General features: G+C 33.8%; 1 protein-coding gene across 2 annotated transcripts; it reads left to right on the top strand.

The window, feature by feature from the left end:
- Positions 1–101: 101 nt before the first annotated feature.
- Positions 102–15175, top strand: klc2 (kinesin light chain 2). Of its 2 annotated transcripts, XM_051115241.1 has the most exons (15): positions 102–482; positions 1055–1134; positions 3041–3290; positions 5153–5456; positions 5806–6022; positions 7662–7851; positions 7959–8132; positions 9287–9386; positions 9796–9845; positions 10695–10762; positions 10849–10957; positions 11172–11321; positions 13224–13348; positions 13449–13506; positions 13726–15175. In XM_051115241.1, exons 2-15 carry the CDS (start codon positions 1091–1093, stop codon positions 13807–13809), a joined length of 1923 nt encoding a protein of 640 aa, XP_050971198.1. In that variant the 5' UTR covers positions 102–482; positions 1055–1090; the 3' UTR covers positions 13810–15175. The 2 variants fall into 2 exon arrangements, with proteins under 2 accessions (XP_050971198.1, XP_050971200.1); XM_051115243.1 differs by lacking the exon at positions 1055–1134.
- Positions 15176–16512: the final 1337 nt, after the last annotated feature.

Here is a 16512-nt window from a genome sequence, read left to right as displayed (position 1 = left end):
ACGTTATTTGTTAAAATATTATGCAGGACAACAACAACAAAAAAAATACTGATATTCAGAAACGCTGTGTGTCCACGCCCGGTTGAGGGGGGAGGCGGGTGTAGTGATGTCAGCGCGCAGGGCTTTGGATTCTGGGAGCACAAACACACACATCAGCCATTTTCAGTTTGCTGTGGTCATCCTCTCTCAGTCCAGCACAAAGGTCCGCCAAATATCGAGTTGAAAGGGACGAGAAAGGATGGACGAAACGAAAGCGGGTCATCGCACGCACGGGCGTTTGTTTTGCTGAACGCGTCAACGACAAAAGCGCATCGGACGGACGCGCATCTTTACAGCCGATGCGTCGCCGGGGATTCGTCTGATTCACGCCTGATACCGTTTTATTGAGCGAGTCTGGGATTTTGGACGCGTCTGAATCCATAACATCACATTGTTTTCACGCTTGAATTCAACGGGAGCCCAAAACAAGCGGATTATAAAAGGTATTTCCTTGCACGCAATACAAAAATGGTCTGTGCGTTAGTTTTTGATACACATTCATCATACAAAAGGATGCTAGACTACTGGCTGATTGAATGAGGAAAGTTTAGCCTGATTTGCTAAAAACAGTAGCTCATATTTAATATCTAAATATTGCAAAAGATTGTGATATGATTGTTAAAATTATTATGGTTTCGTAATTTGCTTTGACAGTGTTTGAAAGGGCAAACCAGGTGATGCATGATAGATTGATGATGCATTTGATGATTTTTGTCCTCATCATTCATTGCACCGAAACTGCAATGCATATTTCTGGGGTTATGCATCATGATTCATTCTCAAATATTGTTATATGAGAACACAAAATGGTGGATGTGAGGCAGTTGCATTATAAAAATAAGTGTTTGCTGGTATTTTAAGTTGGATGCATAAGCTTTGTTTGTTGCATATTAAGCAGGGCCTGTTTTCGCTCAGATATGAGGATGTTGTGATTGTCTGGAGGAGTAAACGCACGTTGTGTTATCCTGCGGGTCACCTTGATGGATTTTTCCATGTTTCGCCTGTTTTTTTTCAGGCAGCTGTCAGTCATTGTGAAAGCTGGACGAATCATATGAGTGGTTCTGAGCATCCGAAGACGGTCTGTGGTCTGTTCAGGTGTGTTTATAAGCTAAACATCTCATGGTTTGATGCGGGATTCTCTCTCCGCTGTTACTGCATTGCAGTCAATAGGCGTGATGATGACGAATGGCGCCTCTGCTGGACGCAGGTGGAAATGCAGATGAAATTGGCCCAGATGATGGAGGTTGATATTATGACATTTCAAACATACTTCACCTCCTGCTACTCCAGTATGCAAACTTTATACATGGAATAGTTATTTTTATATATGTAAAATCATATGTAATCACTGATGTGCTCAGATTCCTGTTGATTGTGGCTGATTCACACGGCTGTCTGGATTTTCTGGCAGTGCTGCTGATGTTCATCACTTCAGATGTTTTTAGGCAGCAGGTCTTTGTCAGCACTTGTAGTCTGTGTTGCCAGATTGGCTGTTTTTGGGTGTGAGGTGCAGTAATGGATCATGATGACTTGAGGGTCTAATGAAGTCCATTAGGTCATTAGGTCATCAGGTAGTCATCAGGTTTTTATTATTATTTAGATACTGTTATATATTTTTTACAATTTAAATTTGTTTTACTTTATTTCAGTTAGCAATTTAAATCTAGTTCACGTTTTTGTTTTTTGTTGTTCATTTTGACTCTTCAAGTATTTCTAAATAGTTTCATTAATTTTTAGTTTAGTTAATTGTTTTATTTTATTCGTTTTTGTTCTTAAAATTTAGTTTTTATAAATTATTTCAGCGTCTTTTTTACTACTTGTTTTGTTATATTTTAAACATTTAATTGTATATTTAATATTTAATATTTTTAAAATGTGTATTGTTTTAATTTTAGTTATTTTTGTTCTGTTTTGCCATTTGTATTAGTTTTGTTTTTACGTATGTATAGTAAAACGTTGCTTTGGCAATTAATTGAAATAAAATAAAATTCATTTTTATATATGTTTTTGTATTTTTTGTTTTATGATTTTAATTATAATTAAAGTTTTTTTGGTTTTGTCATTTTTATTAGTTATCTTTTTTTAATGGGTCTGTATAGTTTTATATTATTTATTTTAGTTCTAGTTCTTTTTAATAAATCCAGATAAACTAAATGAAAATGAAATGTTGCTTTGACTATATTGACAACTTCTATTACATTTTATATATCATTCTAATTTTATTCTATTGGTTGTTTTTGTTTGCGAGGTTCAGTAATGGATCATGATGGACTATAGGGTCTAATGGAGTCCACTGGGACTAAAGTCATCAGTGATTTTTGCACTATTTTAGTGTTATTTTATATTTATTTAGAAGTACTTATGTTCTCTTAACATTTTGATTTACTTTTATTTTATTTCAGTTAGCAATTTAATTCTAGTTAAGATTTTACTGTTTTTTTAATGTTTTTTTTTTTTGTCATTTTCACTTTTTTTCGAATAGTTGTAAATATTTTTATTCATTTTTAGTTTAGTTAATTATTCGTTTTTTGTCATTTTATTAGTTACTGATTTTAAAATCTCAATAGTTTTTATAAATTATTTCAATTTTTTGGTTATTTTACTAGTTTGTAAAAACATTTTAAATATTTAATTTTATATTTAATTTAATTTTCATTTATTTTTGTTCTGTTTTTGCCATTTTTATTAGTTTTTGTCCGTATAGTTTTAATAAATTCAATTTAAACAATGAAAATGAGAAATGTTGCTTTGTCAATTAACTAGAAAAAAAATAATATATATAAATTTCAGTTTTTATTCTCTTTATTTGTTTTTAATTTGTTTTTGTCGTTTTTATTACTTATTTATTTTAAATGGGTCTATATTTTATTACATTTTGTACACAGTCGTATTTTAATGGTTTTAATTTTAGTTAACTGGAGCCATGTAAAATGATGATTCAGCTGTATGAGATGATTTATAACGCATAAGTTTGTAATGGTAACATACGGTCTGTTCTCAGCGAGCGGCGCGTCCCGCGGGTGATGTCCGCCATGGTGTACCCACGAGAAGAGGCGCTGGAGCGGCTGTCGCAGGACGAGATCGTGCTAAATACTAAAGCGGTGATGCAGGGTTTGGAGACGCTGCGAGGGGAACACGCCCAGCTCCTCAACTCCATCCTGGACTGCGCTCAGCCGCCCGTCGCGCAGGAGAAATCAAGCCTGCTCCGCAAGAGCCTGGAGGACATCGAGCTGGGACTGGGAGAGGCGCAGGTACCTGAATCACATAAAAGTGTTTTTACAGAAAGTCAGTGAACTCAGTTTGAACTCAGAAAGACTGAAATATCTCAGCCTGTTTGACTAGGTTGCAATCATTTGAACAAGGTCAGTTGAGCTATTACTTCATCAGACTTGATTATGCATTTTTGTGGGAACACCCATAGCTTTTAATGCAGAAAATGTAGTTTGTGATTTGGAATCTTCCAGAAAGGAATGAAAGAGCTCGAGAAAAGGGCCTGGAAGTTAATTACAGAAATCACATTTAAGACTCATTTCAATTTTAATTTTTTTATATTTTATTTTATTTATTTATTTTAAATGCCTGCCTAGTCAGGCCAGTAGTTTTTCTGCCTGTGCTGCCAACATTTTCACTGGCCTACCACAAATAAATAAATAAATCTATTAAATTATTATTTTAGAAAATTAAATATATAATTTTAATTTTATAAATGATAATTTTATTTACATTTAAAATTAGATTTTTTTTGTTTGTTTGTTTTAAATGTAGAATTTAATATGCATTTCAAGTTATTTAAAAAAGTATATATTTATTATACATTTTTCAAACATATTAATGCATTTTTTTTAGGGATGGGACAATAAATCGATTCGTGGATCGATTCTAAGATCTTCCGAATGCATCGCCATTGTCTTTGGAATCGATTCTGAACTTAGATTTTAACAGCAGGTGGTGCTCTAATCTGGTTTTTATACTCAAATGCTCATGAAGAAGAGTGCTGAAGAGAACTTGTGCGTTCGGCTGAGTCATGTAATTTCACCTCGGCTCAGAATGCTTTTATGACGCGAGATTATTGTAAACACAGCCCACTGTGAACACCCTTGTAATTTGCTTCAACCTTTTCAAATTGTATAAATGATTATTTTAGGATCAAGTGCGTGTAATGATTTGGAAACAAGCAGAGCACGGTTGCTTCTAAAGCAAGCAGTGCCATATGCTGTTCAATACTAAGCTCAGAATCGATTTGAGAAAGAATCGCAAAGTGTTCGGAAAATCTCAAATCGATGCTGAATCATTTCTCGATTTGCGTTGCAATGATTTATCGTCCCATCTCTAATCTTTTTACATTTAAAGTTTTTGTATTTTTTTTTTTTTTTTAAACAAAGAAAATTAATAAGTTAAATGTCCAATAATAAGTTATACAATTATTTAAAATGACAACATCTTTGCAATTTAATTCAAATCAAATCAAATGAATTGCGATACGCGCTCCAAAGTCAAATGATTCATGATACGCAAAGTTCTGCTCTAAATCAAATGAATTGCAATATCCAATTTGATGTCCCAATCTAAATCAAATGAATCGCGATATGCAACCTGATTGGAACGCTTCGAAACAGTGAATCATTTTGCAACACAATGGTTTAACTGATTCTGGAGTGCTACGTGCTTTTTGAAATCATTACAAGCAATGTTCAAATTGGAAAATGAATGGCTCTTTTTAATTTGATCTGGTCTTTGCTAATGAATTACTTCAGTGATTGAAGTCACAAGTGTGAATCAATTGGAGCAGTTCCAGCATAAGTGACTCAATTGATTTGGTTCATCTGTTCCTCTTTTTGAGTCTTCGGCCATGTTTACCCAACATTGTCAGTACTACTACTTACTTAACTCGATTGTTTTCTGACATTAAAAACTGAAGTAACTGAAATAAAAAAATGTATGATGTTTTTTGAATTGCGTGATTTTTGCAAATTCAAGCACTTTAAGCACCCTTGTACGAACCCTGATTTAATGCATCCTTGCTGAATAAAAAGATTAATGTCTTACTGATGCTTTCTTACATAACAGTCTTAGTCAGCTGTGCAAGTTGAGCTCATGTCACGTCTCCTCCCAGGTGATCATCGCTCTGTCGGGTCACCTGAGCGCGGTGGAGTCCGAGAAGCAGAAGTTGCGCGCGCAGGTGCGTCGGCTCTGTCAGGAGAACCAGTGGCTGCGGGACGAGTTGGCCAGCACTCAACACAAGCTGCAGAAGAGCGAGCAAAGCGTCGCCCAGCTGGAGGAGGAGAAGAAACACCTTGAGTTCATGAACCAGATCCGGAAGCTGGACGATGACACGTCGCCCTCCGAGGAGAAGGCCGGTGAGAAGGAGAAAGACAATCTGGACGATCTGTTTCCAAACGACGACGACCAGGGACCAGGTGAGAGAGAAGCACGCCTGACGTATTTTGTTGAATATCATGCATTAGGCTTTAATGGCTCATATAGTCTGATATAGTGAGAATATATAAGAAAAAAACAGCTCGGTTTTATTCAGAGGTCCAAACTAAGCACACATATGCTGTTTGGTGTAGATGCTGATAATCATATGGACAAAAAGTATGGAAGTTTGATAGGTTGTAATGTAAATCCACTGAAGGCATGTAGTAGATTGTTTAACAGATTTTTCAGTGAAGTTTTGATCATTTCGAGGCTTTTGAGATTCATTAATCACATGTGGTTCAGTAGGCTGTATTAGGTTAAGGTGTCATTTGTAACCCATCGCTCCAGCTCAGCCCAGCGGTGAAGTGGCGGCGCAGCAGGGAGGCTACGAGATCCCGGCCCGTCTGCGAACCCTCCATAACCTGGTGATTCAGTACGCGTCTCAGGGCCGGTACGAGGTGGCCGTGCCGCTTTGCAAACAGGCTCTGGAGGACCTGGAGAAAACGTCTGGACACGACCATCCAGATGTGGCCACCATGCTCAACATCCTCGCCCTGGTCTACAGGTCGGAGATCACCCCAGTCTGCTTTTCTGTTTTTAGTGATGCACCAAAATGACCTTTTTGTTGTTTATTTAATAATCAATGATGTAATCAAATTGATTTAATAATCAGCACTTAGATAAAAAATATTTATTATGAAAATTTTATTTGCAATTATAGCATCAACTTTTTAGATTTGATGCAAGATATTTTTTTTATTTTTTATTTAAATTATATAAAAATCCTATTAACATAATAATATTTAGATTTTTTGTTTAATTAAACTTAATGACATTAATTTGTTGGAGTATAAATAATTAAACAATGGATCATATTTGATACTCATGTTTTAACATACCTTGAAATGTGAATATATATGTAATTTTTATGTATAATTTAAACAATTTTAATTGCACATAAAGCAGTATTTTATATAAACGTTTTAATTATATATTTGTTTAAAAAGTTGATAAACTTCATTAAATAATACAGAAATAAAATCTAAAATCATGTTTTGAAAATAGTTTTTTATTCTAAATTATGACAATTTTTATGTAAAAAAAAAAAAACCTCAGGGAACTAAGTTTTGTTTTTATTCAACTTTTTAATCAAATTTAAATACATTGTTGAAGTGTAAATAATTAATCATTTTTGACATGAATTTAAATAAATAAAAAAATAAATTTGAAATATTTTTTTTAGTCATTTTTTTTATTTACTTTTTTATGCATATAGTTTACATTAATTGATTTTATATCAACTTTTCTAAAATTATATATTCAATTTTAAAAGTTGTACAAACTTCATTAAAAAGTTGTGTATATTTAGATTTATATACATACAGTAAATCTAGAATCATGCTAGAAAGTTACCTTTTATTTATAAATTATGTAATCCTACTAAAATCCTACCAACATTAGAAATTTTTTTTAAATATATATTTTTATTCAGATTTTTAATTAAATATAAATATGGTGAAATATAAACAATTAAATGATTGATCACATTTGTTACTCATCATTCAACATGATTTGAAAAATAAATAAAATAAATAGAGAAATTTTATTTATATATATATATATATATATATATATATATATATATATATACACACAAAAAATCTAGTTGCACATAAGGCATTTTTCATATCAACAAAAAAATTGAGTACATTTATGTTCATAAAAATACAGAAATATCATTTTTTTTTAAATGGCCCTTTATTTCTAAACTGACCATTTGTTGTAAAAATTGACTATTTGAAAACTGAGACTGTTTCATATCAAAAGTATCAAAGCTTTAAGCTTATTTTTAAATTATTATTATTTTTATTTATTTATTTATTTTTGGCATTTGAGCTACATATAATGTGAAGTTTTGTTTATGCATCTGCTGAAAACAGCATAGCCTGAAAGTTTATCAAAATGGAAAATCAATTAAAAACAAATCGATCCTAGCCTAGTGTCTGAACAGCTGACATCTTTACCTGTTGTAGTTTGCATGAAACAGACACTAACACAATTAAAACCTTCGAAGAAGAGCTACTCAAACATCACTGTTTCAGTTAATGATTTCTGCCCCCCAAAACGGTTTTGGCTGTTAAAATTGTGGTGCATCACTAAAAAACGTGTTGCTGCTCCAACCCGATTCCTGTGTGTTGTTTCAGGGATCAGAATAAGTATAAAGAGGCAGCTCACCTGCTGAACGACGCTCTGGCCATCAGAGAGAAGACTCTGGGTAAAGATCACCCTGCCGTGGCCGCGACCCTCAACAACCTCGCCGTGCTGTACGGCAAACGCGGGAAACACAAGGAGGCAGAGCCGCTCTGCAAGAGAGCGCTGGAGATCCGGGAGAAGGTGCTGAACCTGCGTGTGTCAAAAAGATCATTTTTGAAATGAATTATGATGCTGTAGTGTTGCCAGTGTTGTCTTATTAATATGTGCACACGTGTGTGTGTTTGCAGGTTCTGGGTAAATTCCATCCCGATGTGGCGAAGCAGTTGAATAATCTGGCCCTGTTGTGTCAGAATCAGGGCAAGTATGAGGAAGTGGAGTATTATTACCGCAGGGCGCTCGAGATCTACGAGAACAAACTGGGTGCCGACGACCCCAATGTGGCCAAGACCAAAAACAACCTGGTAAGACCAGATCAACTTAACTACAGCTGATACAGCAAAAAAAAAGGGGGGCATCCTAAAAAAAAAAAAAGTCAAAATTTTATATATAAATATAAATATAAATAAATATAAATATAAATTTTTGGATATATATATAATTTTTTATTATTTTTATTTATTTTATAATGAAATTTATTTTATCCCACTTATAATGTTATAAGATATTTACATAAAAAATGGTCATAATTTAAAAATAAAAGCAATTTCCTACCCTGACTTTAATTTATGTACTTTACTTACATTAAATATGATTTATATAAATATTTACACTTATGTATTTATAATAAATATTTAAACAACAACAACAGTTCAGTAAACGGGCAGTAAATGAAATGTATTTAATTCTACTTTTATTTTATATAATTTGTTCCTCCTACACCTGTAGATGTTAATATTTTTTTTATGTGAAGTCCTTAAATATATTTTTTTGACTAATTGTCTTTTTACTTATTTCATTTTTATTTTTAATAACGTGACCATTTTCCACCCTGATTTTAGTCCTCTGATTTAAATAGTCATAGCCTAAAGGGGTGTGTCTCTATAAAGACTTGTAAACACCCGCTGCTACGATTGGCTAACTACTTTGCATATGAAATGAGTATTATATGTGAAACTGGCATGATGGACTAATCAGGAAAAGTGTTGATTATAGCATTGTTTTCAGATCTAATCACAAGTGCATCAAAGGTTGCCGCACTGAGTATTTTATGTGATCTGATCTGATTGTCATGTGATCTTCATTGCAGTGTGATTTTTTTTTTTTTTTTTTTTTTTTTTTGCATTCTCATAAATGCTTTTATCAAAACTAACACAGTGCAAACAGAATGTAAATGGGAGAATCTGTGAGCTTTTTAAGAGCAAACAAACAGAATAAAACTTTGTTTGTTAAATCAGTTTTCCATCTAATATATGAATCCTGAATCATGTTTATCTGTAAAAAAAGTCAATATTCAAGGTCAATAAAGATCAAGATCTGGAGAAACTGCAGACGCAGTGACAGAGATCAAGTCCTCTGGGTGAATTTTGATATGAAACATGAACGTTTGGCTGATCTGAAAACCCGAGAGCACTGTTCTGTCTGAAGCTCGTTGATCGTGATTGTGTTTCCTCCACAGGCGACGTGTTACCTGAAACAGGGCAAATTCAAAGACGCAGAGACGCTTTACAAGGAGATTCTGACCCGCGCACATGAGAAAGAGTTCGGATCCGTCAACAGTATGTATTTATCATTATGCATATATGCATGTTCGTTTTATGTGAATTGCATAAACCTTTTTATGTAAATCATGTGTTTTGCTAAGAATGGACATTTTTATTTGCATCTTCATGACCGGTTTTTGTCAGGATGACGTGGTGAGATGTTTGATTTGTTAGAGGTTTCGTCTAATCCATCACAGCCCTTTAAACCAATCAGATGCTTACAGGATTACAATCAAACATCCACTTCCTCTTCCTAAAGATTCAACAAGCTAATTATAGTAAAAAACTAGTAGCTACTCAATATCTGATACTACTCAGGGAAAGTTGCTAAAAAACATACCATGTTCCATTCCTTACAAAAATTCAGTTCAATTTTTTTATTTATTTATTTTTTAATAAGAATGATTTTTTTCTTCTTCCTCAGATGATAACAAACCAATCTGGATGCATGCAGAGGAAAGAGAAGAAAGCAAGGTATTATAGGCTTTAGATTGTATATTTGTATACATTTATTTAATTGTATTAATGTATTTATTTAAATGTAAACTTTACAGTTCAAAAGTTCAAGTCATTGAAATTTGTTTTATTTTATTTTATTTAAGAAATCCATACTTTTATTTAGAAAGGATGCATTAAATTGATTTTTAAAAATATAACGTTAGAAAAGATTTCTATTTCAAATAAATACTAGTCTTTTGAACTTTCTATTTATCAAAGAATCCTGATAAATAAAATGTATCAGATTCCAGAAAAATATGAAGCAGCACAACTGTTTCAACATTGATAATAAGTGTTGCACACATTAGAGTGATTTCTGAAGGATCATGTCACACTGAAGACTAGAGTAATGATGCTGAAAATTCAGCTTTGATCACAGAAATAAATTATATTTTAAAATATATTAAAATAGAAAACAGGTATTTTAAATTGTAATAATATTTTGTATTTTTGACCATATAAATATAGCCTTGGTGAGCAGAAGAGACTATTTTCAAGCACATTAAAAAAAAAACTTACAGATCCCAAACTTTTAAACAATAATGCGTATATTTTATGTATATTACATATAATTTATATCTATATCTACTTACCCAAGTTAATAAACATTGCTTTTATATATGAATATATCAGATTTTTTTTCTTCTATACAACAATTTAGTGCAGTCATCCTATATTTAATCATTATTAGTAGTATTTATTTATTATTTTATTTTATTTATTTATTTTTTTACCAGGTTTCATATTTTTAATGCTCTCATTACATTATATTTTAGACTTTATTTAATGTAGTGTGAATTCAGTTTGTCTAATGCTCATTTCCAGGGTAAGAGGAAGGACTCTGGTCCGTACAGCGAGTACGGCAGCTGGTACAAAGCCTGCAAAGTGGACAGGTGAGTGTACAGGTGTGGATTATGGGTATCAAAGTGTGGAGAAATAAGTGTTTTGGAGTGATTCTCTTGATGTGTCTCTCATGTAGCCCCACTGTTAACACCACGCTGAAGAGTCTGGGCGCACTGTACCGCCGGCAAGGCAAACTGGAGGCCGCTGAGACGCTGGAGGAGTGTGCGACGAAAAACCGCAAACAGGTACACCTGATGCTTGACCTATAAAACTGACTTCCTGTGCAGATGACTCATACAGGAAGAGAACACTATTGAGATCACCTCACTGACTCACTCTGTTGTTTATTTTACCTTCCTTTCTTAAAACTAAAATTCATTCATTATTTTAACTGACTGATAGCTTTAGAAATAAAACCAAAACAGTGTAAAAGCTCATGAAATTGACTCTGTTTGTTAGGGCATCGATGCCATTAATCAGAGTAAAGTGGTGGAGTTGCTGAAGGATGGCGGTTGTGCTGGAGGAGACAGACGTCAGACTCGGGATGGAGTAAATGGCCCCGGAGGCCCTCGAGGAGACTGTGACGGAGACGAAGCCGAGTGGAGCGGGGTCAGTGGAGCCCGCAGAGCCTTTGTTTTATTTAGAAAAAGTTCATATTTATATACAAGTTTGAAAGAGTTAAAATATAGTAGTGATTTTGAAAGAAGTCTGATCACCAGGGCTCTGTTTATTCAGGGTTTCGATTTACACTAAGTGTAAATAGCCTGCCTTGTTGTCAGAGGCTATTTATACTAACTCCGCCCACCAACGTGTGATATCACTAGTCAACACTACTAAAGACGATTGTCAGACAATGGCTCCAGTGGTGTAAATGGTAAAGCACATGTCGTAGTCTTTTTGACACAATCGACCTGGGTTCGAATATGCCTTTTACAAAACTTTTTTTCTCCCTTTTCAAAACTCATATTACATCAGAAAGGCATTTATTTTAAAATGAAGGACATTTCAAAAAGTTGAAAATAAAGTATTAGGTAGGGTTAGGGTAGGTGTAGAGAGGACCTTATTGTCCCAATAAGGTGGCATCCATTTAATAATTTGAATTAAAATTATAATTTACACTCAAAGTTATTACTGCATACTGTTTTATAAAGTACTACAATTCTGAGGTGCAGATAATTGCCAATATTTGGAATGTAAATAGTATCTATAGCTATTTGCACTTAGTACAAATAGCCGCTGCCCTATTTATTTGATTAAAAATACAGTAAAAACTATAATATTATGAAATGTTATTGGAATTTAAAATAACTGTTTCTATTTGAATATATTGTAAAATGTAATTTATTTCTGTGATCAAAGCTGAATTTTCAGCATCATTACTCCAGTCTTCAGTGTCACATGATCCTTCAAAAAAAATTTTTTTAGGGTTCTTTAATGAATAAATAGCATTTATTTGAAATAGAATTATTTTGTAACATTATAAATGTCTCCACTGTCACATTATGATTAATTTCATTATGCATTATTGATGAAAAAAATGTTGTTGTTTTTTTTTTGAACTTACCCCAAACTAATGGTAGTGTATCAAAGTTTTCACCAAAATAAACTTTTCAACATTGCTAGTAATCAGAAATATTTACTGAAGCAAATCAGCATATTAGAATGATTTCTGAAGAATCATGTGACACTGAAGACTGGAGTAATGATACTAGAAATTCAACCTTGATCACAGAAATAAATTACATTAAAAAAAAAAAAAAAAAAAAAAAATATATATATATATATATATATATATATATATATATATTTTAAATTGTAAAACTATTTCAATTTTTCTGTTTTTACTGTGTTCAAATAATCAAATAAATACAGCCTTGGTGAACACAAGAACCTTCTTTCAAAGACATAATATAAAAAATTAATTTACTAAATTTATTACATTACTTTTGACTGTTTAAATATATAAATATATATCTTGAAGTCAGGGCTGGAGGATATGGCCAAAATTTATATCACAATATATTTCTTTATATTTCTTAAATTTAAATATATATATATATATATATATATATCTGCATATAGCTGCAGAAAACAGAAAAAAAGAGTAAGCAACAACAAAAACATGCTGCTGGAGATGGGCCTATTGAAAATGCAAATACATTCTCTGGCAGCAGGAGGCGCTTTTGGAGCAGTAAAAACAGTGGTTTCACCGGTAACAGCTGTACACAAAGCAGAGCTGCGCTCATGAATGCTGTTTTATCAGATAAAATAAAAATGGCATCAAAACTTTTCACAAAATAGTCAGATCCCTTCAAAGACACATTCATATAAAAGGTGTCAGTCCGCACAAATTAATCAATGTATGGGAAACACTGGTAATGTATTGTCGAAAAATCGGAAATGTGTTTAAAAATCATATCACCGTTATTGAAAAAAATAATATCACAATATATATTGATATTGATTTATTGTCCAGCCCCACTTGAATTGATCATATTTTCCTGGGCACAGGATGGTAACGGCGCCCTGCGCAGAAGTGGCTCATTCGGGAAGATTCGTGAAGCGCTGCGTCGCAGCAGTGAGATGCTGGTGAAGAAGCTGCAGGGCAGCTGCCCACAGGAGCCTCGCAACCCCGGGTGAGACTCGACGACAACACATCGCCTGCAGTCTTCTCCATAGAACAAACTCACTGAGTAGATATGATTCTTTAACTGTTGCTTTTGTTTGTTTCAAAAGGATGAAGAGAGCAAGCTCCTTAAATTTCCTTAATAAGAGCGCAGAAGAAACCTCACAGGTGAGTATAATAATATAGTATTTCTTGAGCTGCAAATCAGCATATTAGAATGATTTCTAAAGGATCATGTGACGCTGAAGACTGGAGTAATGATGCTAAAAATTCAGCTTTGAATCACAGAAATAAATTATATTTTAAAATATATTCAAATAGAAAACGGTTGTTTTTAATTGTAATTATATTTAATTTTTTTTTGTCTGTTTCCGTGTGTGTCTTCAGGAATCTAACAGCGGCCTGTCAGAATCCAGAGGACTGAGCGCTAGTAATGTGGACCTGACCAGACGCAGCTCTCTGATCAGTTAGAAACGATGTCTGGACGTGAAAAAGGAGCCGAACGGAGAAGCTGTTTGCTACCTACTTGAATCGAAAATATCATGAAATGATCCTAACGTTTTCCTAAGAAAAAGATCTTAAAAGCAAAAACATGTCTTTTAGTTTCACATCGCTTGCAAAACCTGGGCTTCGTCTCTCTGTCATTAGCGAGATCAAACGCAATGTAGCACGCTATCACCTACTACTAGACCACAGACTCTAGCGACATCCAGTGGTGAAATGACATCATAGCATGGCGTCAAAATCGCGTAGTTTAGCATACGACTTTATCAAGTTATCACAGCATACATTTGCTTTCATTTAGAAAACAAAGTTCATATATAATAGATGCACAGACGCTGTGAATGCTAACGACTTCCACAAACGACCTCACCAAGTTGAAACGGTGCGAAAAACTACTGCAAATGCACTTACGAAAAAAATATGAGCGTAAAGGATGAGTTGAAATTCGAGAGCACTGACTGGTACGACCTCACTTTTGCCTTCTGAGTGTGATGTATATAATGATTTAAATTATTTAAGGTCTTTTGTTTCGGAAAATTAGCGCACAGGGATTTCGTTTACACTGTAGCTGATGTCTGTCCTGGAGCGACTGGAAATCGTATTGAACGGTACAACGAAGGATTCTGCTTTACGATCTAAAGCTCTTATTTATTAGCGAATCTAGATTCATAATTCAAACACTCAGTCAATCTGTCTGATTGCAAGTCAAACTCCAGCTCTGTCCGTCTAAAATCTGATGAGTCGGTGGCAAAGGCCAAACGTGTATAACTGGAAATTTACATCAATTTAAAATGTGACATGTTTTTCATTTTATATGATTTTCTAGTGGCTAGGATATCAAGAAGATGTGGCTGAAATGGACAAATCCTTTTGTTTTTGTTTTATCTTTTTCATGTTTATGAATTGCATATCCTAACATGAACAACCAATGTCTTAGTGTACTTATATGTAAACATTTGCACCTTTATGTGACTCTCTTACCCCTTTTACATTGATTAAGGATGTGTGTGTTTGATTTGGGGTTTATTTGAATGATTTTTCTTGTGTTCATCAGAGGCGAGTGATCTCTGAATGCACTGATGATGCTAGCTTTGGGAACCAGCCATACAAATGGGCGAATCTCATAAATAAACAAGTCATATTTCATCTCAAGTCATATGCAGTTACATTTCCAATAAAGAAAATAGGACCATTGTCGATTTCTTAGCATTGTAACATTACTTTAATAAGTTAAGCACATTTTTTATCCAATTTCTTATTATAAAAATTCATTCATCATTACTCAATTCATCATTCAAATATAATTAGTTTGACATTGTGCAGTAATTGTGAACAGTAATGAGAATTCAGGGGTTTAAATGTGCGTAAATGTCGCTAATGTCACAATGCTAATGTCCTATTGGTCCTTTAATATGCTTAATTTTCTTTAAAAACATGAATTTAATATAATTCTCAAGTTTTATCAGTTTTCTTGTGGTTTTGCAGTGAAATATGACGCGTTTTGTGAGATTTACTCGAACAGAATGTATTGCAAAAAAGTTACCAATGCGTTCATGCTAATGATTTTTCGTTAAGCTGAACAAAAACAAGGGTTCTAGAAAGTGCTCGAGTAATGAGAGAAAATAGTTTAAAAAATGATGTTTGAACAAGGAATCAAAGCGATAGTAACGAATGTCACTGTTGATTGTAAAACACTGATTTGTGACTCCACAAAAACACACACTTGTGTATCCTCCTCATGCTTCTAGCACAGACAGGTGTGTAGTTTCTAATAATGCCGTGTTTACACCACTTCTGAATGTGACCCACCTTTGGCTGTCCTGTTTGTCATGATTTCCGTTGATTTGTGATGCCTTTCCTCTCGCCACATGACCGTTACTAATGTACGTCTCACCGGTTAGATTGTGCTGCAGGTACACAGGCTGCCCTTCTGCACTGATCTCGGAACAGCGCCCTCTGTCCTACTCAGAAATAGTAGCGTTGTTAGAAGAAGCCCGTCGTCCTTAGATCAGCTGTGAAGGGAAACGTCTAGCAGCTCTGTAGAATGTAGCCGCGCGCGTCCTTCCTCAGAGATGCATTTCACTTGTGAAGGGGCCAATCTCATGTATGATTTAATAAACGGTTCAGAATAAACTCTGCTTTTCAAACCAAATTATTGTTAGTTTGTGTATTTATTATGTCGACTTAACAGCCAAAGTATCTATCTATCTATCATTCTGTTGGTCTATCCTTCTGTTCATCTATTGATGGTTCTATATCTATCCTTCTGTCTACTGATAGTTCTATTTATCTATCCTTCTAACGTTCAATTGTTCTATCTGTCATTCTGTCTATTTGTTGTTCTATCTATCTTTCGCTGTCTGCCTATCATTTTGCCTGTCTACCTGTCATTCTATCTATCCATCTATGTATTGATTGATCTATTGTTCTGTCATTCTATCTCTTTCTATTGTTCTATCTTTCGTTCAATTGTTCTATCTGTGGTTCTGTCTATTTATTGTTCTATCTATCGGTCTGTTTATCTATCTATGCATCGTTCAATTGTTCAGTCTATCATTCTGTCTATTTGTTTATCTATCTATCCATTGTTCTATCTATCGTTTTGTCTGTCTACCTGTCGGTCCATCTATCTATCCATCTGTATTGATTAATCTATCATTCTATCTGTCG

The sequence above is a fragment of the Labeo rohita genome, chromosome 7 (assembly GCF_022985175.1).
Source record: "Labeo rohita strain BAU-BD-2019 chromosome 7, IGBB_LRoh.1.0, whole genome shotgun sequence".
NCBI lineage: Eukaryota > Metazoa > Chordata > Actinopteri > Cypriniformes > Cyprinidae > Labeo > Labeo rohita.
Note: the sequence above shows the minus strand (reverse complement) of the source record. Positions and strands in the feature narration are given on the sequence as shown.